The sequence below is a fragment of the Carassius gibelio genome, chromosome A25, assembly GCF_023724105.1.
Source record: "Carassius gibelio isolate Cgi1373 ecotype wild population from Czech Republic chromosome A25, carGib1.2-hapl.c, whole genome shotgun sequence".
Lineage (NCBI taxonomy): Eukaryota > Metazoa > Chordata > Actinopteri > Cypriniformes > Cyprinidae > Carassius > Carassius gibelio.
In genome coordinates this window covers 2142233-2165646 of record NC_068395.1, presented here as the reverse complement: position 1 = coordinate 2165646, position 23414 = coordinate 2142233, and the positions used below count along the sequence as shown (strand labels likewise).

General features: G+C 37.9%; 2 protein-coding genes across 3 annotated transcripts in view; both read right to left on the bottom strand.

Moving 5' to 3' along the window:
• LOC127946846 (von Willebrand factor A domain-containing protein 5A-like) overlaps positions 1-8903 on the bottom strand; it is a 36924-nt gene extending 28021 nt beyond the window's left edge. Inside the window, exon 1 of the mRNA XM_052543665.1 lies at positions 8721-8903. Coding sequence (XP_052399625.1) covers positions 8721-8760 — 40 coding nt within the window. The 5' untranslated portion in view covers positions 8761-8903. The remainder of the gene's footprint in view (positions 1-8720) is intronic.
• LOC127946844 (von Willebrand factor A domain-containing protein 5A) overlaps positions 1-23414 on the bottom strand; it is a 70227-nt gene that overhangs the window by 37328 nt on the left and 9485 nt on the right. The window contains exons 2-24 of one of the 2 annotated variants that reach the window (XM_052543661.1): positions 20087-20289; positions 19782-20004; positions 19529-19695; positions 19339-19453; positions 19088-19263; positions 18619-18707; positions 18395-18539; positions 18235-18314; positions 18042-18156; positions 17797-17955; positions 17599-17702; positions 17296-17513; positions 16920-16946; positions 14995-15012; positions 14537-14584; positions 12317-12340; positions 11799-11831; positions 11622-11654; positions 10935-11020; positions 10643-10667; positions 9997-10136; positions 9785-9908; positions 9599-9651 (exon numbers count right to left, since the gene is read on the bottom strand). In XM_052543661.1, the coding sequence (XP_052399621.1) occupies positions 9599-9651; positions 9785-9908; positions 9997-10136; positions 10643-10667; positions 10935-11020; positions 11622-11654; positions 11799-11831; positions 12317-12340; positions 14537-14584; positions 14995-15012; positions 16920-16946; positions 17296-17513; positions 17599-17702; positions 17797-17955; positions 18042-18156; positions 18235-18314; positions 18395-18539; positions 18619-18707; positions 19088-19263; positions 19339-19453; positions 19529-19695; positions 19782-20004; positions 20087-20289 (2405 nt within the window). Of the gene's footprint in view, positions 1-9062; positions 9652-9784; positions 9909-9996; positions 10137-10642; positions 10668-10934; positions 11021-11621; positions 11655-11798; positions 11832-12316; positions 12341-14536; positions 14585-14994; positions 15013-16919; positions 16947-17295; positions 17514-17598; positions 17703-17796; positions 17956-18041; positions 18157-18234; positions 18315-18394; positions 18540-18618; positions 18708-19087; positions 19264-19338; positions 19454-19528; positions 19696-19781; positions 20005-20086; positions 20290-23414 lie in introns of those variants that run through there. The other variant, XM_052543662.1, reaches the window with a different exon arrangement.

Below are 23414 nucleotides of genomic sequence, written 5' to 3'. Positions count from 1 at the left end.
AAACACTTAACTAATATTAGCTACCATAATCTGATGATGGGCTACATTTACCTCAAATTTTTTTCAAGTTCGTTGGCATACAACGTTTATCGTCGTTAGATTTGTTGTTAAAGTGATTAACACTTGTTTGCCACCGTATTAGTATTAAGTACACCTGATTACAATTAACTTTAGCTGATTTAACTATAATTTTTGTTTTTTATTTATTTTTACTAGTTCAACTAGATAACATAGCTAACTTGTATCTTGCAAGGTTGTTCTTTGGTTAATTTAGTCATTTGTTAGACAGTGCATTGTGGTGATAGGATATGTATAATAAATGTGGATCCCAGCAAATAAAAAGTATAATTGATCTATTTAATCTATTTTTAAATTGAAGAGGCTGACATGTGAAACAATTTGAGACTGACTTTTGACCAAAAAACTGAAGTCATGATTTTAATAGTTGTTATTTAGAATACAGTGAAGAATTTCAGCTGCATAACTCATGTTCATGGCTCTTAAAAAAATGTTGACGAAAGAAGCACATGTACACTGCTGCTCTGCAAAATGTATCAAGGAAAATGTATCTACCCTCTCACAGGATGTAATGTTTAATTAAATGTTTTGTTGAATGCAATTGGTTGCCTTGTATATTTTTCACTGTTGACATTTTTTCTTGACTTAAACTGAGCAGCTTTTGGCATTCATTGATATTCACTTGTTGTGCATGTGTATATATTTATGTGAATGTGTCTTAACATAACTTTAGGATGTTAGTAATTATGACCATAGAAGCACAAGAAAAATATATACAGTATCGGAGCAGTCCCCTTTTCCCTCCAAATTAAACGCACACAAAAAATAATTCAATTCAAGGGGTTTTATTGGCATAAACGTTATAAGAACATTTCCAAAGCATCAACATAAATTTTTAAATACACACAATATATACAGTAATATTAACATTAACAGAACGGGGTGAGGAACCGCCAAACTCAGCTAAAAAAAAAAAACATACCACGGCAAGACGCAGCAAAAGACGGATGCGCTGCTTCAGATGTGCTGCCCAAGCTCTGTTGAAGAAGCACAAAGAAATTGAGTACTGGTCAGCAATGTCACCCAAAGAAACTTACTGCAGCAGATGAAAGGCACATCATGCTTACTTGCCCTGCAATTAGAAGATGTCCAACAGTACCATCAGCTCCGAGGTGCAGAAAACTGGGACCCTAGTGCATCCATCTATCATCTGGAGAAGTCTGGTCCGAAGTGGCTGGCCAATTCCTAAGAAGCAGGTTTTAAGACAGGTTTTGATCCATTTCTAATTTTGACTACTCTATATTATATATACATTCATTTAATTAAATATATATATATATATATATGTGTGTGTGTGTGTGTGTGTGTAATAAACACATTACATATAGTGTTTATCTGTGTGTGTGTGTGTGTGTATATTATATATATATATATATATATATATATATATATATATATACACACACATGCGTGTATATGTGTACACACAAACTCACTATATGTAAAGTATGTGTGTTTATGTACATGTGTATATACATATTTGGGTGTGTATATATATATATATATATATATATATATATATCATTTGAAATGAATCTAAAGTTGTCCTAAAACCTTCTTATTAGGACAAATTAGGTCTTATGAGAACTTTTTTTTTTTTTTTTTTTTGTATTCATGTATATATATTATTAGTATACAGACATACTGTAGGTTAATATTAACCATGGTTTAGTTATAGTAACTATAGTTTGTAACCAAGTACAGTAACCATGTTTTATTTATTTTTTTTGGCAAATGGATTACCATTTGTATTTATTTTTAACTATAAATTCCATGGTTAAACTATGCAAATACTTAACTTGTGGTTACCATTGATTAACAATAATAACCTTTGTCTCTGGATTTATAGTAAAATCATTGTCAGATAAGGGTTGTGTTGTCTGTCCCAGCTCTCCCTAAACCTATTATAAAATATGATTATTTGTCTGCTAAATTACTACTGTAACATTACAATATATAATACTGAAGTCCTTTAAAAAGTATTTTAAGTGATTGTGAGCAATGTGCTGCTGCTGCTGCTTGAGTAAGTTAACAAAGACAAAACTACAATAGCATCTTTACAGATGAAACTGACCTGCACTTGAAACCCTGAACAGTAGTTTTGCTTCTCTGCTCCACCTGTGCGCTTCCACAGTCAACGCTGGATGTGGATAACACTAGTCCAGATCGTGTTTTGATTCAAGTGTACTGACCTACTTTTGATTTATTCGTCCAAAATGTGGCACATTCTGTCCGCGTTTGGCTGAATTATATTTTAAACATATTTTAAACTTTAGTTAGTGTGTAATGTTGTTGTTAGAGTACAAATAATATCTGTAAAATGCTAAAGCTCAAAGTTCAATGCCAAGCAAGATATTTTATTTAACAGAATTCGCCTACAAAAACGACTCGTTTGGACTATATCCCTCTAGTTCATGCAGTAATGATGTCACTAAAACAGTTTTTCTGACTAACCTCCGCCCACATGAATCACAAAAAGGGGGCGTGCTCCGACGGAGAGCAGGAAGAGCTGCATTTGTGTTTGTCACAATGTCGTCGAAATGCTGTTATTTTCATCTCTGAGTCCAATGATCTTTGTCTGGGCTTCCCACGGACGCTGCACTTGGAGATTAATGGTTACAATTTATGTTTAATTCAGTTCCCGAAAATTATAATCCACATGTAAAACTATGTGCAGCACATTTTGCTGAGGACAGCTTCCTCAATCTCTATCAGTTTAATGCCGGATTCGCACAAAGATTATTCTTGAAAGATGGAGCACTTCCCCCTTTGTCTGGAGAAGGCGTTGTTTATGGACCACAACCGGTAAGTGTATTTTATTATTTAAGTTGGTGCTTTTAACAGTTTCTGTAACTTATTACCGAAAGGGTAACGCTGTTTAGCTTTGTTAACTAGATGTTAAGGCTGTGCAAAAAAATCGAATGCGATGTTCATGCGCATCTCGTCAGTAAAAACTCTCCTGTGATTAGAAGTACATCTCCAGCACATGCATTCTAGCCCAATCACGTTTCCAGGAGGGCAGCCTGCTCTCAGCTACTGTCGAATCACAACACAGGAACCGCTGGCCCAATCAGAACTCGTCACGTATTTCTGAAGAAGGGACTTTATAGAACAAGGAAGTCATCAGCCCGTTTTTATGACAGTGAAATCAGCGATATACAGATAGGTGAATTGTGTGAAAAATACTGTGTTTTTTTTTTACAAGCGAAACATGAACACATGTTATATTGTACACTGTAAACACAATCAAAGCTTCAAAAAAGCACGAATAACGGGACCTTTAAAGTTTTTCTCACATGAAAAAATAAACAAACAGAGGTAGCATATTTCGTTAGTTTTTATAACACAAAATACATAATGTGAGTCACTAACTCTATGCTGTCATATCACTGGTAGTTTTAAGCTATATGTGTTTGATTGACTTTGTCAGAACCAATGCCTTACTGTGTCAAGTTAAATGTAGCTTTGGAAAATGTGACCCCTTATTTCTGTGTGAACAGCTTCATGCTCATTCTAAAATGTTGGTAAGTGTGGTTTGGTGAGGCTTGTAAGTCAGTAAACAAATGTAACAGTTTTGCAACATGACATAAAGCATTCATTGAGGTGCATTTACCAAAGGCCTGTGACTGAGCAGATCGTGCAGCTACAAGCAGAGAAACCAAAAGGTCAGATCAGATTCAGATCTGGAAAATAATAAAAAACATACACATCCAACAGAACTAACAAACATAAAAAGCGTTGGAATAGGCATTATTGATATGGAGAAAGGCCCAGTCATTTCCACTGAACATTACTGAAGTGGCTATTAGCAAAACGTTGAGACACTTTTCTTAGTAAACAACACACTTTCACATGGAGCCCAACACACAACAGATAGGAAATAACCTTACCACATCCCTCCTAAACGGACACATTGAACCAAAAAAACTGCACATTTCACATCTTAATGAGGTCAAGCAAACACAAAACAGACACAATCAGAGCACTACAACAGCACTGCCAGAGAAACTGAAAAAACAAGAGTCTATTTATTTTACCAGATAGAGCATCCCTAAAAAACACAATATTTTCTTAATGAGAGAGAGAGATTCTTCTTGTCATTCTTCACCACCACCTGCAGGCATCCTTAATGTCATATCCCAATGAGACGAACACATCAAATACAGTAAATAGACAAGCAACAGGGAAAGTGATTCACACACACAACAACAAAACACACTCACTAACCTTGTGCCTGAAAACTAAAACTTGACATGCCTCCTCTCTCCTGTGAAATCCGCCATTGTGACCCTAAAACTGAATTTGAGTTTAATTAAATACACTAATTGTAAAATGTTATGTGACAGGATCATTTTAAAATTCAGATAAAAAAGACAGATATCTATGGAATTACATTTAGTTCAATAATAATGAACGTAACTTTATAAAACTGAACGTAACTTTTTCAGAAACTATCAAACATATGCCATTACAAAAGAAAAAAAAGCGAAAAGAGAGCACCTGTCCATCAAAAGCTCACTATCCAATCAGAGTAGATCACTGTTAACCCCGCCCACACGAGAAGTTTGTGTCAAAACTCCAAACGAAAAACTGCGAAGCAAAAGCGAAGTCTGTGGCAATGCATTCAGAATCAATGCATTCTGAATGCAATGTGACAGGCAATGCATTCAGAAGAAAAGGGTAAATACTGGGATTTATTGTTACTTTACATTTTCATTTATGCATTTTAAGCAGATAAGCATGAACCCTTGACTTTGGCATCGCTAATACCATCCTCTACTGTTTAAGCTATAATAACACTACAAGTAATTATATGATTGATAATGTCACTCCAGTTCAGTGTTTTTTCAGTGTGTTCATGTGTGTTACCCAGTTTCCTCAGTGGGTTTGAGGCAGAAGTGGAGCTGGTTTGTTACTGGTTGATCTTTAAGACTGTATTTGACTGTCACTGTTCCCTCAGAGTCTCCTGAACTCTGTGAGACAATGGAGACAACGGAAAAGGGAATTAAAAAAGACTGCAGAACACAAGAAGAGAAATTCTCAAGAGAAGAAATGCTTTTCCATGTAATTACAAACAACTGTGAGCAGTGGAGCTTCAAGTTTCAAAAAGGGACACAAAAGCATCATAAAAGTGATTCATGCATGTGATTGGTCTAGCGTTTAGAGTGTGTGTCAGAAATGTAATGCCCCTTTCCATAACTGACTGATCTCAGCTTCTGAGGCTTTATTAGCATATGTAAACATACTGTAATTTCGTCACCGGTTTTGCTGTACAAGTTCAAGCCTGACTCCTACAATAACATTCGGGGAGAAGGCAATGATCGACCCAAACCACGTTTGCAAAGACTTCAGCATGACATTTTACAGTAGGCATGTATAATGTAACTTGCTGAAGTAAAGAAGTCACCGAAATAATGGTAGGACTACAAATTAGGGGTTTTCTTTTGAATAGATTATTTTATTTTGATGTGTACTTTGTGCTTTGTGTCTTTGTCAATTGATTACACTAGATTTTAGATCAATGGAGTGGAGGAGCTATGACATCAGAATCTGAAAGAGTAATTCGCCTTGGTTTCCTTTAAGATTTTCCTATGGGGTTTTATAATGGGTTTTTCTATTAATGAATAAAATAAAGCTTATGGTAAACATAACTTGATGATACTTGAATGTTTTTTCTACAACGTAAATAACATACATCCATACCCAAAATACAAATTTTGAAGGAGTAATGTTCATTTTTGTTCAATGTATGTTTTTAATAAGTAACCACATAAGAACGTTTGGGCTATAAGTAGGCACGGTTTCAAGGTATACCGCCATTTGAAAATGTCTCTTCATATATGTGCTTTACATATATTTAATGTGAGTTATCATGGTCAATTAAAGTTGAATTTGAAAATAGTGAAACAAACCTCATTCAGAATTTAAAAAGTATACTAAATATTGGATTTCCCAAATGAAATGTAAGTCTTAGCAATGAATCCGGATGATTTACCTGCAGGTGATTGACTTATAGACTAGAAGCTTCTGAAAAAATAAATAAATAAATAAATATATATATATATATATATATATATATATATATATATATATATATATATATGTGTATGTATGTATTTTACCCAGTCATTTAAAAATAACACATTTCAGAGCTCTAACAACAACACCGTGATATTGTGAAACCGTGATCATTTTGCTTAAGGTTATCATACCGTCAGAATCTAATACCAGCCCATGTCTAGCTGTAAGTGTGTGCAGTTTACAATGTACAAAAAAACATAAAAGTATCATAAGGTTATGTTTACCCCAAGCTTTATTTTACTCATATGAAAAGCCCCATTATAAAACCACATAGGAAAATCTTAAAAAAGTTACACTGAAGTCATGGTTCCCACACTCTATTTATTGTCATTAAAAACATGCTACATCATCTCACCTCTCCTTTCAGTTGGGCATAAATGAGTCTCCTTGACCCTGGAAGAGCACATTGATGGGAGGAGACAGTGTTTCAACAGTAAGACCATCTGGAAGGGTCCAGTCCACAGAGATAACAGAGCAAACCTGAGCGACTGCATCACCTGATATAGTTTGAAGAGAAAGAGAAACCATTGAGACTTTTGACCAGGAAACATCTGTGCCTGTGAAATCCAGTGAAGAGCTTTACTTTGGGCTGCATGCGGTCTGTGTCTGTGATGAACTGAGCGTGACCAGATCCCTCTCTGGCCATTCCTGTGATGAGGGCGGCACTCGCACCCTCACCAATCCCGAACGAGAAACACCTGAAGACACGATCAGCTCTGTTACTGTTAGTGATGAAGATATGAATGATGCACAGATCAAACCCAGCAGAGCTTTACCTGTGAGAGTGAGCGTGACTTTTCACCAGGTCCAGCACCTTTTTAGTGTTTCCCACCTCTCCATCCGTGAAGACCAACAGCTGAAGACAGAAAAACAAACGAGCCTTAAGTCTTGTTTATGTGACCGCTCTTAGCTCGGTCACATGATCCTCTGCTCACATCGCTCAAGAGATGTTAGCCATTTTCAATCCCACCTTAGTTTTTCTTATATTACAGGTGGCAGTGAAACTATCAGCTAAACTAGCAAGAAGAAGCACTGAGAGAAAGTACTTTGTCAAATATAATGCATCACATGGTTTCAGGCAGGCCACATCAGTCAAGCTCACATCAGCTGATCCTCGTTGGCGAAAAGGAGCAATCCTATTTGAGGCATCATTCAGTTATCATGTTGCTCTGGAGCTAATTAGATGGTAAAGCATCTTTGTCACATCAGGCTAATATTTCACTATTCCATCCATCTCCGAGGGTGTTTTCAGAGCAGCTGGGTTCAAGTTTCCTTTTTATGCTTATTAGCTTATATAGATATGGGCATTTTTGCTTGTTCTTCATTAGTTTATTAGTGCTCTAGCTACGGGATTGGATCGAATCCCTATGTAATATTTGGCTTTGATTACTGTCGATTTGTGTTTGGGGGTATTTCACATTTGATTTGAGGGTTATGTTGCTGCACTCCCTGCATTTGTCATTAAGTAACAGCTGGATAGGAAGTCCTTGGAAGGAAGTCATACCTGTCTGGGGTGGTTAGGGTGATTGCGCAGATTGTAGATGTGTTTTAAAGGCTGGAAAATCTCTGTGCCGCCTATGTTTGCTTGCATTTCCTTCACTCACTTCAGAGCATAATCCATTGTGCCTTGATTGTATTCGACACTCACACTGCAAAAAAATAAATAATAATAATAATGATTTGACATCAATGACGGCATCTCACACATTTCAAACACTAATATCTGAATATCTGTGTATGAGGATCCAGACACTCACTGGAAGAAGGACTCAAAACGAGAGCCAAATCCATAGATATTGAAGTAGCATCCCATGGGCAGACTCTTCAACAGTAACAGCAGAGTGTCCTAAAGAGAGACATGAACGGACAATCCAGTGTGTCTCATCTGAATTTGTGTCAACAGACCCAAAAGTACATTTTAAATCATACCTTTGTGCTTTCAATGCGCATCTGTGCTCCTTTTTCATGATTCATCATGCTGCCCATACTGCTGGATCTGTCAATCAAGAAAATAAACTCTTAATTAAACAGATTAAATCTAAACATTTAATTAAACAGAAGTCACTTTTCAAAAACTACAATTAACGACTCGTTTTGGACTACAACAGATATTTTTCGGGATTTGTGACATCACAAAAAGAAGACAATGATTGTTATCACTATGTAGGAGACACGCTAGCTTTCCCAATAGAGTTGTTAGATGGACAATAATCCGGGTTTAAATCGAGCTCAAATTGATTTAATTTTGATGCAATATTTACACTGAAGCTGGCAGGCGGCTATGGTAAGGGGCATGACATTTCAATACCTTGTTTTTATTATAAAAACAAGAAAGTGTGTGTAGGCTATATAATTAATATTTCTGAGTTTAAGAAAACAAACGAGAAAAAAACGTGACAAGTTCTTATGACATTCGGAAGAACTATATTTTCGGTTAAAATTACATTCATTATAAAACTGAGACAAATCCCTCGCCACGAACTGTGTGGAAAAAAAAAACTCAGCTCTCCAACATTAAAGTCTGATTTTAGGAAACAAACAGGTAACAGGTGAATTCATACCTGATTCTTTATTCTGAGTCACAAGACCGCAGATCTCCATTCTGACGCTCCTTCGGTTTACTTCAAATCGAAAGTAAAGTAAAACACCGATCCAGCTGTCTTGATCTTTACAGGCCGAATAAAATGTCCAGTAAATCTGAGTTTTTAATAATAACAAATGTTCATGGGAAAGGTGAGACGATTTCACGAAGTTGCTCCGTTGCAGTAGCCTGTCAGTAAGAAAGCTAATAGCAGACCGTATAAAGTCGTGCCTAATGAATATTAATTGCTTCGTGCGCCATACAAACCGGTTGGATTCATGAATATTAATTAGGTTACGTTTGGAACTTTTGTTCTCAGCACAGTTTTGAGCTGTTACATTTGAATACCATTTCCGCATTGCACAGATGGTTCTTTATTTAAGGGGTTTTCCTCTGTCCTTTTCAAAACAGTCATTCTAGTTATAATTTCCTTATTTTAAAAGCCATATTTAACAATCCAGAAATTATTCCTGTTGTTCAAAAGGTCCTTGATTGAGGACCAACAGCTCTAATAAATCACTGAAAGACAAAGAAAAGAAGTTCTGTTTACTTGTTTTTTTAATCGTTGATTCAAAATATTTTTAGTAACAGCATTCCCTTTAAATTAATATAAAGGAAACATTAAAAAAAAGAAAAGAAACAGAGGCTATTTTTACTTTGATACATAAAACTCAAATGATAGTGCAGGTCACATAGAATTACAATTTGTGGTTGATTTGAGCAAATAATACAGAATAAATGTTAAAGAAACAAGTAACAGAGTAACAGTAAATGTAACGGTTTCTGTTCTTCTGTCTTCTGAGGGATCAGGATGTAGAAACACAGACGTCTTCAGATTCCCAGAGTCTCTTTGGTCACCTGACATCCGAGCAGGACATTCCCCGCACACACACACTGAGACAGATCACCCACTGAAACACACACATACATATACACACACACACACACACACACACACACGGATCATCAGAACTGAAGATATCTGCTCTAACGTCTCTTGATGAACACTGACTGAATGAATGTGGTCTGGAATGGAGATCTCACCTTTCTGAGAGCCGATCCATGACGCTGCCTTCATGGCCACAAACTGCCACTCCACCTGCTGCTCTATTTTACAGCCGTATAACCAGATCAGAGCCAGGAGAGTGGCCCATACTGACCCATCCACCTGTGTACAGACCATCATCCACTGCATCACTTACTGGACACTGCACACAGCCAGCACTGTCTTATTATGACATCATCACATCTCTCACCTGTGCTGGCTTCTGATTGGTCAGCTCATCCTCCGTCTTCCCAAACACATCGGCCAGTGTGGCGTCCAGATCCCAGCAGCCGGACGCCTTTTGGAGAGAAACCAGCTGCAGTAACAGATCCTTCTGGGGCTCAGGAGAAGCTGAACACACATACACACACATTAAGGACAAGGGTAAAATAAAGAGAGAGAAGAACATCTCTCTCTCTCACACACACACAAACAGGGTTGTCAACCTTTTTACATATTAAGCAAATTAATTACGTGACATGTCTGTGTGATTTGGGGCACCATCCTTACTATAAAACACACTCATGGAAAAACACATAAAACGTTTCTACATATAAAAGCATCTAATTCCCGTACAAACCCCACTTCTGTTTCCTGTTTCAATACATGTTTTTTAGGTTTGGAGCTACACTGTAAAAGTTATGGGCCAAATCAGTCAGGGATTTGGTGTCCTTGTTTTTTGATAATTACATTTGTAGTGTAAGGTAATGGTTTGTTTATTTTATTGTTGTGTGTTTTTTGGCTCTTTATCCTCGGTTGGTTGTTTTGACCTCAACATTGGACAATGTTTGGATTGACATACTACCACAACGTTCTCACTATTTATACAAAAATGCATTGTGGATTATTTTTCTTACCTCTTCTTCGTCTGGGCGCACGATTCTTCGCAAATGGAAAAGACAGAAAACAAGAGAATTCACGTCTCTTAGCAAAACTGAACAAATACATTTTCTTTATAATGTTTCAGATATGAATAAATATTTTAGAAGAAAAATCATGAACACATCTATGATCAGAGCAAAAGAGAAACCATTTGAAAAATTTTAACCATTTCCAAATGAAGTTGTACATCGCAGTGTTGATGCCCTGAATGAAGCTGGTGAAAGAGTGTGTGTGTGTGTGTTAGATTTGACACTTTCTTGTCATTACCAATTCTGAATAAACATCCTGGCCCTTTGAGCGTAAAAACATTGGGGAATCTGCTACATCTGCCGAAAATACGCCAGCACATTTATCTGTTAGGAAATAAACTAAAGTGAACAAACAGAAATAATAAATATGCAAACAAGAAAAGCTTTTTTTTCTTGAGAGACCACATAAGGACTTCACCATCACTAACTAACAGGCACAAACATCCATATGTATAGATACATAATTACAATTATTTAATCTCACACACAAAACAACAATTGTATATTTTCAGTATGTTTCCGCAATAATAATAAAACTACTTTTCTCATAAGATGTTGGCCTCTAAATTCATTTGCATTAACAAATATTAGTTAAAAAACAGCCCTTGCGTCTTATTCTTATTTAATCAATAACATTTAAGAATTCACATGAAAGATTGGTTTTTCGTTCAAAAAATTGCCCACTAAGTTAATGTAATGGGGTAAATATTCTAAATACGCTGATTTAAGGTAAGCAATAGATACAAAACTACATTTACACTACAAAAAAAGTAAAAGTATAACAGTTCTTAGATCCTGCACCCTATAAAGTGCAATTTGAACAGCATTCTTAACATAAAACACAAAAAATTTCACATGCAAACACAACACACACACACACACACACAGAAAAAAAGATAAAAGTAGTCAGTATGATTTATCTCACCACGATTAAGAGACGGGGCTTGACGCAGTTTCCCTAAAACAAATTAAGTTGACATCTTGTTAACGGTCAAGTGGGAATCATTTAGTGTTCTCTGTTTAGTGCTGTGGATGAGGAATTGAATTCATCTTTATTCCTTCACTCTTTCATGAAGCTTTTATTACATTGAGGTGCACTTACCCAGCGGTAATATAGACCTAACCCGTAGAGCGCCTACAAGCAGAGAAAGCTAAGATCAGAACAGATTCAGAGAAACTGCAGAGAACAGACACTTCCTACAAAACTAAAAAAACACGAAAAAAAGCTTTGAAATAAAGAATGATTGAAATTAACATCTTTGGCCAGAAACAATTTTGCTATTTCCTTTGTATTGTTTTTTTGTTTGTTGTTTTTTTGGTCAATGAACCCATAAAAAGAGGTACACTCAGCACTTTTAGTACTCAGTCATTTCCAGTGAATGCTACTGAACTGATGTTGTGACCTCTGTTTTAGAAAAACCACCAACACATTCCTGTAAAAGCATGAAACCCACACAGACTGAAAAGAACCACTTACCACATCCTCACTAAAACAAAAAAAACTGTACATTTCACATCTTAATTAGGTCAAATCAACTCCTCAAATTAAACTGTAAAGTGATGAGAAAAGCATGTGGAGTGGAAATACAAAAACACAGAAGAAGAAGAAGAGTCTATTACCAGACAAGGCTCCGTATTCAATATCTAAAAAATAAATACATTTCACATCAACATGAGCTGCTCACACCAAATGTAAACAGTGAAGGGACAAGGAACAACAGTATTTTGAAACAATAATTTTAAATGGATTTAAACACTTCTAAAAAAAAATAAGAAATCCAATCCCTGGGTAAATGAAATCCTGGGTTTACATTTCGGACTGCTCAATGTACTCAGGGTTAACAATGCATTCTGGGTATTATTGAGCTGCTGTTTCACACTGTACATTCCTGTACCTTGGGTTAATGTCCTTATTTGCATATTTTCTGTAAAGGTTTGCTTTAAGTCATTAACAGTTACAGACTGAAATGCATAAAAATGCACTCTTTCACATAACTAATATTACATTGAGGTGCACTTACTTCACCCACCAGTGACTTATGCTGTGTTCACACCAAACGCGAATAGAGCGTCTGGCGCGAATGATTTCAATGTTAAGTCAATGCAAAGGCGCGTTTACGCGCGTCTGGAGGTCTCGCGGCGCGAATGGGGCGTTAAGCGCGGCGCGGAAGACGCGAATTTGCCTCGTTCGCGCGAATGACGCGAATTGACGCGCGAATAGAGCGTTTCGCGCGAATGGTACTTTTTGTGCATTTAGCGTTTGACGCGAATTCGCGTCTGCCGCCCGAGTTGAAAAATTTGAACTTTGGCGTCAATTCTTGCCGCGTTAACCAATCAGGAGCCTGTTAGGAGTCACTCTTTCAACAGTATGTTCCTACAGCCTCTGGTTGTGCAGGAATAGCTACCCTTCTCCACTCATTCAACAAGGAGGAACGACAGATGTTGTCAGTGAGCAGTCAACCAGAGAAATATGACAAAAGTTTATATTTCTATAGAGACAGGAATAAAAATGACCTATATATATATATATATATATATATATATATATATATATATATATATATATATATATATATATATATAAACATATTAATAGATAAATTTAATAAAGGCCAAAGATAAGAAACGTTTCATTTTACCCCAAACGAATTATATTTTATCTTGAACCACTAAAGATACATCAGAGCCAGCGGCAAATGTCAGAAGTTCTAGCCGAGGTAAGGCTACTCTCGGCGGATACATGATGACGGAGCTCCCGCTGATCGCATGGAGCTCATCTCCGAGATCGTCGAAACACATTTTTTAAATAGACGCTGTCATTATAAATAAACCGCATATTTGAGTTTAAAACAACTACATTCTCGCCTGAAATACTTTTAAAACTACATTTCATGACACAATAACAGTAATATTTTGAAAATTATCTGAATAAAAATGGCGGTTGAAAATGCCTGAACTCCTGCGTGAAGCCCCCCCATGACGCGAATTCGCGTATGTGGTGAAGTTAATTTCACGCGCGAATGAAGCGAATTACTCGCGCGAATGAAGCGAATGATCTCCAAATGGTCAAGCGGCAAACTAGAAGCGGTAGACGCGAATTTGACGCTCTATTCGCGTTTGGTGTGAACACAGCATTACGCTTAGTATCTTTAGAGCTGTCTGTCAGAGGAGCATATGTGTCTACAGGAAGAGAAAGCCAAGGTCAGAAGAGATTCAGATCTGGAGAAACAGACAAGAACAAACACATCCAGAACTAACAAAAAAGAAAAGCTTTGGAATTTGGATGACTGAAATGGACGTGTTTGACATGACATTCATATGACTTAGCAAATACCACAAACACATTCTTGCAGGCACAGGAAACCCACACAGACTGAAAAGAAACACTTACCACATCCTCCCCAAAAAAAAAAAAAAAAACAGTATATTTTACATTGTAATGAGGTCGAATCAACACATAAAATAATTAAACTGTAAAATGACAAGAAAAGCATTTGATATCCTTGCTGTCATGCAAACACAAAAGCACTAATGCATGAAGTGTCTTTTACTATTTTGTCAAATGAACTACTAGTCATGTTTTTAGCTAAAATGAACTGATTAATTGCATTATTTCATTCTGGTATCTACACTGGTAACACTGTGTTTCTTTCAGAACTGTGTCTTTGGCTATTGTGTGGCATCTCACTGTTTTTCCGTGTATTACTCCATGAGTGCTGCAGCTTTGTTGTGCCAAGTTAAATGTAGTTCAACTTCATACCAACTCCCAATTTTGTAACTTAAAAAAAAAAAAAAACGTATTTCATACTTTATAAATTTATTACATTGATGTGCATTTACCTGGTAACGGGCAACATCTATTGACCGACCGATCTACAGGCATACAACCTAAAAGTCAGAAGAGATTCAGATCTGGAGAAACAGCCATGAACAGACACATCCAACACAACTAACAAACAAAATAACTCTGGAATATGGATGGATTGATTTGGACATTTGTGACCCAAGACAAATTTGCCATAATCCTAAAAGATGAAACCCTCTACTTGCTTTACGTTGGTTATTGTGTGGAGTCTCACCGTTTTTCAGTGTCTTACACCATAAATGCTACAGTTTTTATATGTTTTGCCAAGTTAAATGTACTGTAATCTGTGAACAACCCCTTAATCATGCTGTGGTTCGGTGAGGATGGTAAAACAATAATTAAATGTACCAGTTTTGTAATTTGACATGTAAAGAACAATTATTGCTTCAAACATTTCATACTTCACAGAAATATCACATTAAAGTGCATTTACCTGTCTTGTACTGTGGGGCTACAGGCAATGAAAGCAAAAGTCAGATCAGATTGAGATCTGGAGAAACAGTCAAGAACAGACACATCCAACAGAACTAACAAACAAGAAAAGCTCTGGAACAGGGATTGACTGATGTGTGTTTATATATAAAAGAATCCATTTACCACATCCTCTCTACAACAGGGACATTTACATTTTAACAAGCTCAAATCAACACCTCGAATGTTTTAAACTGTGACAAGAAAAGCATTTGAAATTCTGACAGTCGTTTCTCTTGTGCAAACACAAATAAATGTTCCAAACAAATCCACAGCAGAACTGTTTCCCTCTCTCTTTTGAATGAATCAGATGAGTCAATGCTTCATGCTTCGATTTACCATTTATGAAGACTGTCACATTTAAATGAATTGGTTGAATGATTGATTCAATAAGGTCAAGTTCAATCAGGTTAAGTTTCATTTTTAAAAGTATCATTGAAGGTATCATATAAAAATATATATGCATGCATGCGTTTTAAAATTGAAGCATTATTGCAGAAATGAATATGTTTCTTGTATGTAGTGTCTAGCTTTGTAGCATATTGTTTCTCAAACAACCATGTTGGAAACCGCACTCATGTCCACATTCAAGGATGGCATTATTAAGATTTACCAGACTCAACTTGTGGTTTGTGGATTGGTCACCACAGAGTTTTGACCTTAACCCTATTAAAAGTCTTTGGGATGTGCTGGGGTCAACTCTAAATTGCATTCTTTCGACAACATCATGCAACATCACAGCATTTACTTCCAACATCATAATTTTTTGGCAGATATATTGCATTGACAATGAGAGAGTTGAATCACTCTGTAAAGTTCTAAATCCTATAAGTTCTCAATAGGGTAAAGCTCCGGACTCTGTAATAGCCAGTTAATACTGTACAATGCTCCCTGCACCACTATTTTATGAATTGAGCCTGGTGAATCTTGGTGTTGTCATCCTGAAATATGGACATGAGATATGTCTTCCAACATGGTTGTTTGAGAAGTAAAAAGCTACACATTGCATCAGTTAAGGTTAAAAGAATTGTATCAAAATGTATAAAATGCCAGAAACGTGTAAATCCAAGATGTAGGTGATATATATATATATAACAGTTACACATTTTTTGTATTTTCTTATTAACTAGTAAAACTGCTAAACTTCTTATTTTTAAATAGCTAATTTTGTTGCTAGGTGCTTTTTGAATTTTTTTTTTTAATTTGGCAACACTGACAGTTTGCACATGACTCGTCATATTCTTCTTCTTGCTTTACTGCAGATTACAGACTAATAATTGCATTACTGCCACCTATCTCTCTAATGGACCACTGACACTCCTAATTGAGATTGTAGATATTGTCAATGGTCCATTTGAGAGATAGAAGGCAGTAATGCACTTATTAGTCTGTCGTAAAGCAAGAAGATGTCATGCGCCGGCTGTTGAGAACACGCTCAGGACAGTTCGGACAGTTCAGACATTGCGTGAATCAGAGGTATAAAAAAAAACATATAAATACTGTTCAGTTTCTTGCACAGACCGATCGTTTTGTGTCTTTACATATCAATGTATTGTCACGAGCCGTAGAGTTTAATTTGGTTTTGTTTGTGTATGTTTTTTGACTCTCAAAGCCGTGATTCCCATCCACTTCCATTATATGATCAACAGACTGCAACGGTTTGAGTTAAAAATCTTTATTTGTGTTCTACTGAAGAAACAAAGTCACCTACATCTTGGATGCACTGGGGGTCAGTAGGTAAACATCAAATTAAAATTTTTGGGTTAACTACCCCTTTAATTACTGCAGTAACGTTCCAATCCTAAACTCTTCCATTGTTGCTTTTTTCAAAATCAAATTCAAAACAAAATCATGTAAGAGAAGAGTAGTCAATATGATTAATCTTACCATGAGACCTGTCTTGTCGTATATTCCCTGTAAAAAAATATATTTTCACAAACTGTTAGCTGTTAGCTGTTAGCTAGACTCATTTAGTGTTCTCTGTTTAGTTCTCTGGTTTGTGGCTTGTAAACCAATCATTCAATTCAACAGTTTTGTAAAAAGCAATGAAAACAACAATCATTTATTTAAACATTTCATATTTCTATTACACATAAGTGCATTTACCCTTCGGTAAATTAGACCGATGTCTAGACGCCAGGGGTTGAGCAGGCAGAGAAACCAAAATTTGAAAAATATCAAATGTATGCAACAAGAAGATAATTCTCTTAATGGTAATGAAAAAAGACAGATATTCTCACAAGTTCACAATCGTTGCACTAACCGCGTGTCTGCACTCTTCTCTGCTGCAGGGGTCCTTTCACAGTCTGTCTGCTGTCTTTATTAACAGCAATGAAGGCTGTATGAACACTGCTCACTCCTGCCTGAACACTGAGCTCCACCATCCTGCTCCTGATGCCCTCAACATCTGCAGCACCTGACCTCTCCTCCTGCTCCAGAGAACGGATCAGGGTCCGAGCCGCCAGCCGGTGGATGGACAGCCTGCAGAAACATGGAGCAAATGTGTTAGATTAGAAAAGAAAACATTCTGTGTCACTCCAATTCAGGATGTTTCTATGTGTGTTACCCAGTTTCCTCAGTGGGTTTGAGGCAGAAGTGGAGCTGGTTTGTTACTGGTTGATCTTTAAGACTGTATTTGACGGTCACAGTTCCCTCAGAGCCTCCTGAACTCTGTAAGAGAGAGGAAAGACAGATTTTTTATAATATAAACAAAAGAGAGACACGTGTCTCTAATTCTCATTAAAGAAACTTTAAACCATCTCACCTCTCCTTTCAGTTGGGCATAAATGAGTGTCCTTTGACCCTGGAAGAGCACATTGATGGGAGGAGACAGTGTTTCAACACTAAGACCATCTGGAAGGGTCCAATCCACAGAGATATTAACCACAGCGGGCTGCAGAGCAAACCTGAGCGACTGCATCACCTGATATAGTTTGAAGAGAAAGAGAAACCATTGAGACATTTGACCAGGAAACATCTGTGCCTGTGAAATCCAGTGAAGAGCTTTACTTTGGGCTGCATGCGGTCTGTGTCTGTGATGAACTGAGCGTGACCAGATCCCTCTCTGGCCATTCCTGTGATGAGGGCGGCACTCGCACCCTCACCAATCCCGAACGAGAAACACCTGAAGACACGATCAGCTCTGTTACTGTTAGTGATGAAGATATGAATGATGCACAGATCAAACCCAGCAGAGCTTTACCTATGAGAGTGAGCGTGACTTTTCACCAGGTCCAGCACCTCTTTAGTGTTTCCCACCTCTCCATCAGTGAAGACCAACAGCTGAAGAGAGAAAACAGTCTTAAATCTTTGACTTCACATCGTTAGAGTGCATTGTTCAGGTGTAAGCAGAGGTGTTGTACCTGTCTGGGGTGATCGGGGTGACAGCGCTGACTGTAGATGTGTTTTAGAGGCTTTAAAATCTCAGTGCCGCCCATGTCTGATTTCATTTCCTTCACTCTCTTCAGAGCCTGATCCATTGTTTCCTGATTATACACGACACTCTGACTGCAAAGATACACAGAAACACATCTCACCTCCACTGACACATTTCAAAACTTTATATCTGTCAATGATAGATACTAACGGGAAGAAGGACTCAAAATGAGAGCCAAATCCATAGATATTGAAGTAGCATCCCATGGGCAGACTCTTCAACAGTAACAGCAGAGTGTCCTAAAGAGAGACATGGACAGATATTTAAACTCAACAGAACTCTTTGGACTTTCTTAACACACATTTCTGGGCCCAGCAACATTAACATAGTCACTATGTTAATTCTGTGAAGGGATAATCAGTCTTATATTTCTGATTCAAATTAGACAAATCTACCTTTTTGTAACTGACGTTAAAATGTAATTGTGAATATTGCAGACAACAAATACATGACTTAGGTTTTTAAGTCTAGTGTAATAAGTTTATGTACCAAAATTTTACTGTACACAAGTCATTGGTAATTTTTTCAGAATTTAATAAAATCCCAAAACAAACTCAACACCCATTATGAATCTTTATTTGGACATAAAAACATCCTGTAAGTGAATCTTTAATCTTACTTTTGCACTTTCAATGCGCATCTTTGCTCTTTTCCCATAATGCATCATGCTGCCCATGCTGCCTGATCTGTCAATCACAAAAACAAACTCCCCTCGAGTTGCCAGTGATTTCTTTACGTCCTCTGGGAACTCTGGGTACAAACTTATCATGACCACTGGGTCTCTCATCAGAGAGCCTGAAATAAAGAAATAAAGAGTCAGTGACAGCTTGGTCTCTCAATCCCATAACGCCAGTGACCTGCAGGTCGTACCTGGCGGGGCAGTGGTCACTCCTGCCTCCACTATAGCAGAGGGCTGATGGGTATCCTGATAGAACACAAACAGCTCAAAGTCCTTATCAAACATGTGACCAGGACTCAGATTCACCTGCACACATAAACAACACATGCTTCAATCTGCTCTGCTCACACATCCAGATAAACACATGAAGACACACAGTACCGTGGCCTGAGTGTGATCAGACTGCAGGAACACTAGAGGATCCAGAGAGCAGTTGGACTCTAGTTTGGAGATGGGCTTTGGAGAGCTCACATGAACACTGAGAGTCAGCGTGTAGGGAACAGCTCCACATCCTGATGAAATCTCTGAGACGATACCAGCACCTGAACCTGACACGCACACACACACACACACAGAGTGTGTTAGAACCAGCTTCTCTCCTCTAATAAAGTGTGTGTCAGAGCTGCTGCAGTACCTGCTTGTGTGTATCGAGGGTTGAGTACAGCCGGCAGACAGAAGCGCAGCGAGTGGTCGGCCTGCACAGCGAGCTCAGTGATGTAGATGATGGTGACAGCAGCGTTCTGACCCGCCGACAGACACCCCACACTCAGTCTGAACACATCAGGACTCTCAGCGCTCTCTTCCAACAGAAACGCCTGCTGACCCGAACTCACAGCATCATCATACTGATCCCTCGCCTGCAAGATACGGTTTAATTAAAAAGTGACGTGTAGTATGAATAAACAAATCTATGTCCTGCAGATTTCTATTTGGACTCACGCTTTCTCTGTCCTGCACCTCCGCCACAATCTCCTGCTCTCCGATCTTGGCACTGAAGTGGCAGACAGCAGCATCAGCAGGCAGAGGGAAGACGAACAAGGCCTCCAGGGGGCGCTCTTCCTCATTCACATACTGCAGAGTGGAGGAGACTGTGGCTACATGATCCTGAACCCGAACCTGCACCGAGATGCTCTTCAGAGGCACTGAGTCACACAACAACAACAACACAACAAATACAGAAGAACATCATCACAAAAACAAAAGAAAACATCACAGATATATCTCATACATCTCTGATTAAATTTTTTTTTTATTAGACATTAATAACATGAACGCATACTGTAAATATATCATTAAAAAATTGTGACCAAATAAGAATGTAACATGGGACAACTTGCTTCATATGACATGTATAAAAAATACACTTCTTAAGACAGGACAACATATTTCAGCCACCAGAAACACCAGAGCCACACCATGTTTTCAATGTGGAACTAGGCACAGCTAGAAAGTGCTTCTTCTCAAACCTTATAAAAAGTAACTTAAACTGTTTGCGCTGTCAATCATAACATACTTCTAGAGAGACTGGAAAACAGGGTTGGGCTTTCTGGGATGGTACTCAAATGGTTCAGGTCATACTTAGAAGGGAGAGGTTATTATGTGAGTCTAGGAGAGCATAAGTCTAACTGGACGTCAATGACATGTGGAGTCCCACAAGGCTCAATTCTTGCACCGCTCTTGTTTAACCTGTATATGCTTACACTTAATCAAATAATGAGAAAGAACCAAATTGCCGATCTATCACAGCTATGCAGATTATACCCAATTTTATCTATCCTTATCGCCTACTGACTTAAGGCCCACTGACTCCCTCTGCCTGACTGAAGACATTGCATTTGGAAACTAAGATGAAGTTCTCAAGGTGAATGCATGCCTTGACTCTATGGGCCAAACAATTAAAAATCAATTCAAGAAACTTGGTGTGATTATTGAGTCAGACCTTGGTTTCTGCAGTCAAACAAATCTATGAATCAAATTTGCAATCAAGATGTTTTGTTTCCAGTCAAGACTTGGGAGAAACTCATTCATGCCTTGATTACCAGCAGGGTGGACTATTGTAATGGACTCCTGACCAGCTTTCTCATAAACAACATTAGACAGCTGCAGCTCATCCAGAACAGTGCTGCCAAGATTCAGACTAGAACCTGAAAATCTGTGCATATCACGCCAGAATTCAGAGGTTCTTACACTGGCTTCCAGTTACATTTAAGATTGATTTTAAAGTAATTACTAATTTATAAATCACTGAATGGGCTAGGACCTCAAAAAACATTGCAGATATGCTCATTGAATACACAGACCACTCAAATCATTAGGATCAAGTCAGTTAGAAATACCAATGGTTCACTCAAAGCAAGAGGAGCTATCGGTCTTTGTCAGTCATGTGTGTTTATTATGTGTGACGTCACTGATGTGTTGCTGCCTCCAACCTATGACTTAAATAATACTATTTTGTTTACGGTACAAAAAATGATATCATTTACTTATGATATCATTTACAGGAACTGGTAGTTTTGGCACTGTGTGCCGGTGCCAAGTTCTGTTGGAAAATGAAATCTGCATCTCCATAAAGTTGGTCAGCAGCAGGAAGCATGAAGTGCTCTAAAACTTCCTGGTATATGGCTGTGTTGACCTTGGACCTCAGAAAACACAGTGGACCAACACCAGCAGATGACATGGCACCGCAAACCATCACTGACTGTGGAAACTTTACATTGGACCTCAAGCAACGTGGATTGTGTGCCTCACCTCTCTTTCTGAAGACTCTGGGACCCTGATTTCCAAAGGAAATGCAAAATTTACTTTACATTTATTCATTTAGCTGACGCTTTTATCCAAAGCGACTTACAATTGGTATATATGTCAGAGGTCGCACGCCTCTGGAACAACTATGGTTTAAGTGTCTTGCTCAGGGATACGTTGGTGTCTCACAGTGGATTCAAACCCGGGTTCTCACACCAAAGACATGTGTCTTATCCACTGCACCAACACCACCCAACTTACTTTCATCAGAGAACATAACTTTGGACCACTCAGCAGCAGTCCAGTTCTTTTTGAACGCTGTCTGTTGTTCAAGAGAGGCTTGACACAAGGAATGCGAAGCTGAAACCCATGTCTTGCATATGTCTGTGTGTAGTGGTTCTTGAAGCACTGACTCCAGCTGCAGTCCACTCTTAGTGAATCTCCCCCACATTTTTGAATGGATTTTGTTCCACATTCCTCTCCAGGGTGCGGTTATCCCTATTGCTTGTACACTTTTCTTCTACCCTTCTAGCTCTGTGAACAGCCAGCCTCTTTTGCAATGACCTTTTCTGTCGTGCCTTCCTTGGGCAAGGTGTCAATGGTCGTCTTTTAGACAAGTCAGCAGTCTTCCCCATGATTGTGTAGCCTACAGAACTAGACTGAGAGATCATTGAAAGGCTTTGCAGGAGTTATGACTTAATTAACTGATTAGAGTGTGGCACCAGGTGTCTTCAATATTGAACCTTTTCACAAAATTCTAATTTTCTGAGATACTGAATTTGGGATTTTCCTTAGTTGACAACTTTTTGATGATATTCTAATTATGTGACAAGCACCTGTATTGTTTTTTTAAGTTGAAGAGTCTATGATTGTGCCAAACATTTCTGATAACCATTTTTATGAGTATTCTTAGAAGTGTCAAATGATCTGTCTAATATAATGAATAGTGCCATGATGCTTGTAAAGATGAAACAGTTGGGCACACACACACACTAATTTCTCTGTGAAAATCTCTAAACAGTCGATCACTGCTACAATGCATCAAAAGGACTCCACAAACTAGTGAAGCATTGTGCAGGTGGATCTAATCTGAGATGCATAAGGTTAACAGAAGTATTTTAAATGAAGTGTGTCTGAAAGTCTATTCTTTAGCGCTGAAGTTTTCTAAGCGCGTGAACGCTCCATCACGTGAAATGCGCCTGGACAGAGAATGTAGTGCGCTGCTCAGTTGTTCGCGCGCTCAGGGATGACGAGAGAAAACGCTGAGACCCTTTTCTTTACTTTTGTGTGCGTTTTATGAAAAGCAAGTAAGTTTTTACTACTGTTGCATGCTTGTACTGCATTGTGATGAATGTTTGAGATTCATGTATGTTCATGCGAACTAGTTTTATTTGTTGAACTGCGTGACTAATTAGTGTAGTCATGATGCCAGAGCGTGATATAATATGCAACATGTTTCCTGTGTGCAATAATTAGCCCTCTATATGTCGATTTAGACTTTATTTGTGTTAGTTATTTAGCGATA